This window comes from Egretta garzetta, unplaced genomic scaffold, assembly GCF_000687185.1.
Source record: "Egretta garzetta isolate BGI_Z169 unplaced genomic scaffold, ASM68718v1 scaffold4, whole genome shotgun sequence".
NCBI lineage: Eukaryota > Metazoa > Chordata > Aves > Pelecaniformes > Ardeidae > Egretta > Egretta garzetta.
Window position 1 is genome coordinate 2,361,813 of NW_009259329.1, and position 9,113 is coordinate 2,370,925.

At 56.2% G+C, this 9,113-nt stretch overlaps 1 protein-coding gene across 2 annotated transcripts; it reads right to left on the reverse strand.

Moving 5' to 3' along the window:
* Nucleotides 1-1,085: 1,085 nt before the first annotated feature.
* Nucleotides 1,086-4,281, reverse strand: S1PR4 (sphingosine-1-phosphate receptor 4). 2 transcript variants are annotated; one of them, XM_035892324.1, is made up of 4 exons: nt 4,115-4,281; nt 3,871-4,008; nt 3,345-3,478; nt 1,086-2,966 (listed from the first exon to the last, which is right to left on the reverse strand). In XM_035892324.1, the coding sequence occupies exon 4, from the start codon at nt 2,773-2,775 to the stop codon at nt 1,549-1,551; it is 1,227 nt and encodes a 408-aa protein (XP_035748217.1). In that variant the 5' UTR covers nt 2,776-2,966; nt 3,345-3,478; nt 3,871-4,008; nt 4,115-4,281; the 3' UTR covers nt 1,086-1,548. The 2 variants fall into 2 exon arrangements, with proteins under 2 accessions (XP_035748217.1, XP_009635011.1); XM_009636716.2 differs by lacking the exon at nt 3,345-3,478.
* Nucleotides 4,282-9,113: the final 4,832 nt, after the last annotated feature.

Consider the following 9,113-nt stretch of genomic DNA (forward strand, 5'->3'; position numbering starts at 1 on the left):
GAGGCTATAGAATGCAAAACCACCTAGAAGCTGCTGCTCACCCTTCCAGTGCCAACCACAGCGGGCACCTCCCCCTTTGTGGGGACCTTGGAACTTTGCAGCTTTGCTGGCGCATGACCCACTTCTCTGGGAGGCCACAGCGCTGCAAATGCTCTGCTGTACAGGTGTGTGTTACCTGAGAGGTTCAGCCAGATGGGAACAGGTAGCTCTGCCATACAGGATGGCACCAGACTCCCCAGTCACTGTGGGTACCTCCTTCTGCCCATGGTGGTGGCAGGACTATCACTGCAGGTGCACCCCCATGCCCAGAGACACAGCAGGGCTCTTACTTCTTGCTGCCAGGCTGTAAGCACTGTCGCAGCATCCGCCCAGGCACAGTGCTCAGCTTCTGCATTCTGGTGAGGGACTGGGCTGTTGCTGCAGCCCTCCACCATCCCATGCACTTGCAAACTCAGTGGTTCTTGACTCCCTGGGCAAGACATCAAGCCTGCACCCTTTCCAGCAGCTGTGCCCATCACAGCAGTTTCAGAAGGCTGTAAACTGCAGAAGACTCAGGCAGACCTCCCCTGGAGCCCTGCGTCCAGCTCTGGAGCCCTCAGCACAAGAAGGACATGGACCTGTTGGAGCGGGGCCAGAGGAGGGCTACTAAAATGCTCCGAGGGCTGGAGCACCTCTGCTATAAGGCCAGGCTGAGAGAGTTGGGGGTGTTCAGCCTGGAGAAGAGAAGGCTGCGGGCAGAGCTGAGTGCGGCCTTTCAGTACCTAAAGGGGGCCCATAGGAAAGGTGGGGACAATCTTTTTAGTAGGGCCAGCTGTGACAGGACAAGGGGTAATGGTTTTAAACTAAAACAGGGTAGGTTTAGACTAGATATAAGGAAGAAATTCTTTACAATAAGGGTGGTGAGGCACTGGTACGGGTTGCCCAGAGAGGTGGGGGAGGCCCCATCCCTGGAAACATTCCAGGCCAGGTTGGACGGGGCTGTGAGCAACCTGATCTGGTTCAAGGTGTCCCTGCTCCTGCAGGGGGGTTGGGCTGGGTGACCTCTAGGGGTCCCTTCCAACCCAAAACATTCTATGATTCTATGATCGCCTCCAGCCCTGCATGACATGCAGTGGCAGCACTGCCAGCCCAGCCTAATCCCAAGGCATTGGAGGGCAGTCTGGTGGGGGATACCCACCCTATTCCTCACTGTGCCCTGGGGCAAAATACCCTCATCTGGGCAGGTACAGCATCTATATACATGCACACACAGAACAGGGTCCACTTATAACGTAGGCACAGCAGCTGCCTCAGCAGAGCATCTATCCCAAAACATGCCCATATCCTTCACTCCCACACTAGGAGCAATGCCTGTCCCCATGCTGCATTCACACTGAAGCAACATCCCAGTCTGAGGGGACTGGAAAGCCTGGCTACAGTTAGCCGCTGTGGGTGGGACTGCACCTGATCAGCCTGAGCTGCACATAGGCTACAGTTCTGCCAAGGCCAGGACCAGCAGCATGAGGTCCTGGTGGGCTGTCTGGCATCTCTTGCTCTCCCCATGGCCCCTCAGAGGCTGGGGAGATTGCTCATCATACTGGAGTTGCTGGAGAGAGGTGCTCTGGGCCGGGCGTTCAGTGCTACAGAGCTGCGGAAGCTCTCCCGGTAGCGCAGGGAGCTCTCTGTGGATGAGCCAGAGTTGATGTCTGTGATGACCAAGCAGTTCCCAGGCTTGCAAAGCCCAACCCTGACACAGCAGCAACACAGGAGGCTTCCCACAGCACGGCGCACCTCCACGCTCCGGAGGGAGTAAATGATGGGGTTGACACCTGAGTTAAGCATGGCCAGAGCCAAGGTCCAGTCCAGGCTGTGGAGGTGTGTGCAGGACTGGGTCTCACAGAAGACATCAAAGAGCAACAGGACAAAGAGCGGGCTCCAGCAGAGAATGAAGGCACCCAGGATCATCAGCACAGTCTTGAGCAAGCGCAGGGACCGTTTGCGGCTGTGCCGAGAACTGGTTTGCTTAGAACTGGCCTGGACCAGCTGGAAGATGGAGATGTAGAGGCCAATGATCCCCAGGAGGATGATGCTGAACATGACTACGGAGAAAAGGATGTAGTTCTTGGAGTAGAGAGGCAGGAGGACAGAGCAGGCATTGAAGTCGCACAGACAGTTCCAGCCCAGCAGTGGAAGCAGTCCAATGATGAAGGCCAGCAGCCAGCAGGAAATTATCAGGCTGCGTAAGCGTAGGGTCTTGCTGGCTTCATTCTCAGCAATCGGCCTTACCATGGCACTGTAGCGCTCGATGGCAGTCACAAGCAAGCTGAAGGTGGAGGCAGCCAGAGCAATGAAGAGAATGCCTTCCCGCAGGAACCAGAGCTGAGGTGAAAGCTGGAAGGTCTTCTTGCCTGAGAGGCAGAGATTAGAAAGGTAGGCAATCCCTGCAAGCAGGTCGCTCACGGTGATGCTGGCAATGCAGGAGTAGACCCAGCGGCGGGCTCGCAGACACCGCAGGATGGCCAGCAGCACAAGCAGGTTCTCCAGGATGATGATGCAGCTAATAATGGCAAAGGTTGTGTGGATGAGACCCATGCCCTCATCCCCAGACTGCCGGTTGGTCAGCTTGCCTGTGAAGTTGTAGTGCTGCAGGATGATGTTCACATTCCTCGTGGCAACAAGTTGCAGGCAGGAACCTTTCCTGTCGAGCAGGTCAAGCCTGAGCTCAGGATATTGAGCAGAGCCCAGTGGAAGGGGAAGGGAGTGATTCGCCAGCCAGCTCATCTCTGGACCATCCATCTTCTGAGCCTAGGTCAGCAGCCAAGGGATGCACGATAGAGCAAGGGTTGAGGTGGGGTTTGGAGCAGAGCAGACCTTCTTAAGGCTGGGCAACAGCTGTGAGATTCTGCCACACAGGACTGGCTCTGACCCCAGCAGCTCTATCCAGCATGGAGATGAGAGTTAGAGCCCTGTCTGCCAGCCCCGCAACACTGAAAGAGCGAAGGGAGAGGAAGGTGAGGTGTTTTGTAAGTCCACACATGGGCTTCCTGTTGTTTAATAAAGTTTCCTGTTGTGAGCTAGAATATTGACATCGTTTCTGACAGCTGTCATCATTTCTCAGTAAGGGCCTGGCTATTCTCAGCTTTGCTGTGGTTGCAAAGGTGGGACATGAATGAAATAATGTGTCAGGCCCCTCTTTGAGGCTGGGTCAAATGGGGTAATACCTCCCACCTTGATGGGTAGGGTCTGTTGGGCTGGACAAAGCCAAGTGCTAGTTAGAGCACTCGACCAGCCTGAGATGCCGAGTGCTTTGCCTTTTGCAGTGTTAAATTGACCCCTGAGCCTGCCAGAGAGCAACTGCCACTCACCACCTTCCCTGCACACCACCCGTGCCCAGACACATCCTTCTCCAGGAGGAAGCTCCAATGCTGTCTTGCCTCTAGGCTGCTCTGTGGGCCCAGCTCCTGCCGGTCTCTCAGGACGCATCCATCCAAGTCCTGCCCTGTCAGTGCAGCAAGTCCAGGCACCCGTGTGTCTGAAGCTAGGGCTCAGCTCCACCTCGTCCAAAGGAAACCAGCTGGTCAAAGCCCTGCACGTGCCCTGACACCGCACCCTCCGCCTTCAGCTCTCCAAGCACCTGCTACAGATGGGTCAGGATCTTCCCATTGCCTGGGTCAGCGACAGGGGAACAGAGGCACAAAGCTGCGGCCTCTTGCCTGGCATTGCAGAAGATGCAAGGGGCTGCACTGAGACCAGAACCCAGGAATCCCGACATGATTGTAACGTTCATGTCTATCATTGACCTAGTCCCTGCATCCGCAAGACCTGACTGGAGAGAAAGTCTTGCAAGGTGCTATTCCCAACCACAGCTGTTGAATTTGTCTTATGACTCACCCGTCATGGCTGGCGCGAGGCTGTTGCTGCCGGAGGGGGGTTCGGGCAGCTAGCGGTGCTCTCCAGCTTCTTGTCTGAGGCCCAGCACCGAGTAGGTAGCAGGGAGGGCTCCTTGCACAAAATAAATGAGACTTCTACCTACAAAAATGAAAAAAGGGAAGTTACAACATCAACCACATTTCTGTGCAGGATGGACCCCACCCAAAACAGCTGCCAAGAGGCACAGAGAAAAGAAAAACAGCACCTTTCAACTCAGGATCACTACAGAAGCTATGCCCTGCTTTCTGCTTCCACCTGTGTTCTCACTGCAGGCTGGCACAAAGCCATGGTTGAGAGTAAAGAGCGGTGATTTCTTCCATCAGCATGGCAAGCAGGGAGTTGTCCTGGGAGTCCATCCCCTGCTTGATGAGTGGAGAGATCCCAGCCTGGATCACAGCTGGAAAAGGCAAAGGCAGCTCCTGCTGCAGTAAATCATGTGTAAGCGAGAGTGGTTCTCATCAAAAGCTGAGAGCTCCATCCTCCTCATTCACCCTTTCAAGCTGGTGTTTTGGGCTTTTCTATCAGCAGCATGGAAAGAAACTCATGCTGATAAAGTCAGCAGATGACTCCAAGATTGAAGGAGCGGAAATCAGCAGGAAGGCTGGGCCATGACTGCAGCGCAATCCAGAGGAGTGCAAGGGTGCACAGTCAGCACAAAGAGCACACTCCCAGATGAGTTGGGCAGATGCTTCTGGCACAGCGCTGGAATCGAAAGAGTCAATGCGATCCTTGCGCACCACCCCTGCTTTATTCTTGCTTCAGGCTGAGCCTCCAGCTAATGTGTCTGCTCAGGCCAGAACTGGTGGAGCATCCCTAAAAGATCAGAGGATGAAGAGACTTGCCTTGTCAGGAGCCCTAAGCAGCTTCTGAAAAAGCTGTCGGCACGTAAGCTGTCTTAGGAAGGAGATACCCAACAGGCACGAGCTCTTTGTCAGAGACCTGCGGAGAGTGTGGGGCAGGTGGGAGGCAAATGCTTTTGGTGGCAGGAGGGCTTCACAAGCAGCTGGGCCAGCTCAACTCACTCACCCATGGAGTGCCAGGTCCCCTGGACCAGCAAAGTGTCGTTGGCTCTTCCTCATGCCCCTTCCACAAGCACATCAGGTGCTGCCTAAGAGGCAGGGCTGATTGTTTTGTCAAGAGCTGTTCCAGTGAGACAAAACCTTGTTCCTTGCTCTGTCCTAGCTTGTTTGGCCCTTCCACAGCAGAGGGGACTGGGTACCTGTGAGGCATGCTGCAATCTCACGGCATGTCGTGACGGGGGCCGGCTCTGGGGAGCTGCCTGAGCTGTGTCCCAGCCCTTGCTGCTGCCCTTCCAGCACCCTCACGCTTCTGCCCCCCAACCACCCGCAGAGCTCCAAGCCACCGCAACACCTCAAACACTGCGCCCATTCCACGGCAAGTCAGGGCACGGTCCCATAGCCTGGGAGGACTTGGGTCCCCTCCACTCCGTGCAATCAGCCCAGCAGAGCGGGGCCTTGCTGGCTGGCACAAATCCAGCCCCTTCCCCCCCTCAGAGCTGCTGCTGCTGCCTGACCCAAGGCAGGGAGCCCCCACCTCCATGGCTGGGGGCAAACAAGGCTCCCCTTCGGCTGGACACCAGCATGACGGAGAGTTCCTGTTGTTCTGCAGTGGCTCCCCATTGCTATCTGCACAGATGCAGGCTGAGCTTTATCTTGGTACTTCTCCTTTGCTGCCATTTCAGTTCAGATGCTCTTTCTTCGAAATGAAGGGGGGTGGGGGAGGGACACCCCATCCTGCAACATTTCTCATCTCTTTCCTTCAGATCAAGACCACAATCTACTTGAAACTGCCTGATAGCTGCTGAGTGCTGGGCTTGGAAGGACCAGGGGAGGTATGGGGGGGCCTGGTCCCCCTGAACCCTCTGCCAGAGCCTGGCCATGGCAGGTGTTGACAAATGCTGAGATGAGGTGCCTCAGAGGCAGAAGCCCTGGAGCCCTCCACGGCCAGCTGCTACCAAGGCCAACGGGAAGGCAGAAGCCCCTGGGCTCGAGAGGGAAGTTTGTCTGCAGACAGGGACGCCCAGAGAGGAGCAGGGTAGGAGCAGCCTGGAGCCCCGCTCCCTGGGCTTGTGGCCAGTGGCATGCCCAGTCACTCCTGTCCTGCGAGAGCCTGTCCCCAGGAGGGTGTCCAGCTCCAGACTTGGGGGAGGGGGGGGCCACCAGCAGCTGCGGGGGAAAGACAGCAAGCTACAAATGCAAGATAAAATATCGATGAGTTCTGTTGAGGTTTTCCTGCTGTGCTGCTGCACAGTCCTGATTAAAACTTGTACTTTCAGACATTCGAATTAAAAAAAAATCTCTGGGTGAGGGAGCTCTGTGGAGTGCTTGGCCTGGTGGGCCTAGCCAGGCAACCCCCAGGCTGGCTCATGGCCAGCCAGCATCCGCATCTCTGTCCCATAAGGCTCCCTCCCCACCCACCCATCCTGTCCCCGCTGCGTGGCCCCAGCACAGCCCAACATCAGCCAGGGCATCCATTCGCCCGCAGGTGTTTTTCTGCTCCAGGAAGGGTGGAGTTGTGCCGGTTTAAAAAAATGACTGATCGCTGCTGGCAGTTGGTTGGTTGCGTTTCCTAGCCTTGGTCTCTTCTACTGTGTGGTCATCTTTCCAGTGGCACATCCCAGTCCCCAACGTGGCAGGATGATGCTTCTGGCCCCAGAGGAGCTGGGAAGAGCCAGAAAAGCCCCTCTGACCTGGGCTGACACCAAAACCTGGAGACCTGGCCCTTCACAGTGCTCAAAGAATTGTCCCAGTTGTTGCACCTGGGCATCAGTTCATTGAAATTGGGTGGTGGTGATGGTGGGGCTCTGTAGGAAAAGTCTCCACAGTGCATCTCTGGATCTGAAAGAATACAAGAACATGAAAGTTTCAGGACCATCTCCTTTAAACCACATTAATGACCTTAAATGGCAATGTTTTGTTCTTTAAGTGGCTTTTCTTTAGAAACTTACATTTCCTCAATGCCAAAACATTACGCAGAAAGCAAACAGCTGCATAAAATGCCCCTCTCCAAGCCCCCCCCCCCCCAAAAAAAAAAATACTTGGAAGTCAGCCCAACAAAACACATCATCAGTGGGCCAGCCCAGACCCTGTCTCCCATGGTGTCACACCTTTCCCTCCCCTGCGACAGGTTTGAGATTTTTGACCTTTTGGCTGCTCTGCGGTGAAAGGCACTGAGCGTTTCCCGTGCTCAGCGCCTGCAGGCCAGGAGCTTTATAGGCGCTCATCCCTCAGCACTCCTCCAGAGTGAGCACGCCGCAAATGCAAACTCCTGAGTCTTGCTGCTTCCTTACAGTCTGGCATTTGACGTAGCTCCTGATAGCCACTGGCAATTGCCAGCGAAGTGATCCCTCCCCTCCCTGGGGCTGAAGTTTGGCCTGGGGGCCCAGAGGGGCTGGAGAAGCTGGACCAGCTCAGTGTCTGGTCTCCAAACACCATGCCCAGCACCGGCTCTCCTACCGTGCCTGGGACAAGCTCAACTTTCCCCTGGCATCTTCTGTCCTGTAACCACATCTCCGGTGAGCAGACACGTCCCTGGGAGGGAGGGAGCTGCACGGTGCGGTCCCCACTCCACGTGGCATGGCCAGCCACTGCCTGCATGGTGTCACCATGGCCATGAGGCTGCTCCAATGACCTGGCTGGAGCCTCTGGCCTCGGGTGCCCTGTGCAGGACCCATGAAATCCCTCATGCGAGCTTATTGACACCACGTTGCAGTGCACTCTGGGGCAGGGACTAGCTCCATGCCAGACTTGTCACCATAGCTTCGCAGCTGGGAGCGTTTCCTCCCATGTTCATGCGGGGATGGCAAGGAGGAACCAGTCCCCTCAGCCAGGAAACGGGCCAGGCAGGGCTCAGCATAAACAGCGGGGTGATGCCCGCGCGAGGGGGAGCTGGCAGGGGTGTGGTGCCAAGCACCACACAGAGGAAATCTGGTTTGAAACCTAATCTGAGCCCTGCAGAGGAAGGACGAGCAGCACACCTCCCTGTGGTTAGCGCTGCCTGGCCGGGGCACGGGCAATGCAATTACTGGCAGCAGGGCTGGTGCTGCTGCACTGTGTCGGGAGAGCGTAAACGTATTCCCAGCTCTGCTGCTCGCTGTCCTGTGCATCACTTCCCCCACCCACTGTTTCTCCTCCCTGCTTGGCATGTGTAAGAATACGAAGCGGTTTGGGCAGAGAACTGTGGTCTGGTTTCTGCTGCCTGCAGCAGAGCCTGGCCCTGGTGCCGCCGACCCGCTGGCTGCTACAGAGCTCGGCAAACCCAAACGGCCCTGGGCATCTGAGCTCAGAGCTCTCAGCTCAGCACCACGGGGATCAAGGAGAAGGCAAGACCTCTGCACAAGGTTCCTGCAGGGTACAGACCCATGGCGAGAGCTGCTGCTCACAGAGAGAAACCGGGGACCCAAGTGCAGCGGGAGCCCTGTCATTTGGGAGTAAGGTTTTTAATCAAACAAAAGTCCTGATGCCCAAGGGCTAGCATGCAGGATAGTCCATGCTCCCAGAACTCTCTGCCCAAGTTAGTGCAGCCCTACCATGAACCCAGTGGCTCTTCTGATGTGCTGGAGACGGCTCTGGGCAGCAAGAGAGGGATATATTTATCTGTTGGTTTGTTTATACCCACACACATACGCTGATTTTATTTCTAGGAACTGTTTCAGGGGTTTTCCATTCTCATACTGCAGATCTCCCTCAAATGCCCTCCTCCCAGCAATGCAGACTAACTGGCAGATCAACCCACTGCCTCCCTGGTGCCCTCCTGGGACACTTGCCCTCTCAGCTTGCCCGAATGCCCCCAGCATAGGTACCCTGCTGTCAGCTTGCCCAGAGTCCCCCAGCCTCGAGCCCTGGCTGGGGACAATGGGGACTGGCTCAAGTAGACAGGGAAGGAAGGGCTGAGAACCCTCCAGACGCAGGTTCTGCCTCTCTGAGCAGGGTGCCAGAGGGCATCTTATCCGAGATGGCAACATCAACCCAGCAGCAGCTCGCCAGGCATGCTGCAGGCAGAGGCAACAACAGCACCCAAGCCCCCTATACCAGGCCCTGCAGCATTGCCCACGCAGGGCACGTCTGCCACAAAGCAGCACCCTTGCTGCATGCCAAAGGTGGTTTTTGAACAGGTCTTCCTCCTGAGCCACCCTCCTTTGCTGGGAGCCTTGGAGCCGTATGTGCTTTTTAACTTGAAATCAC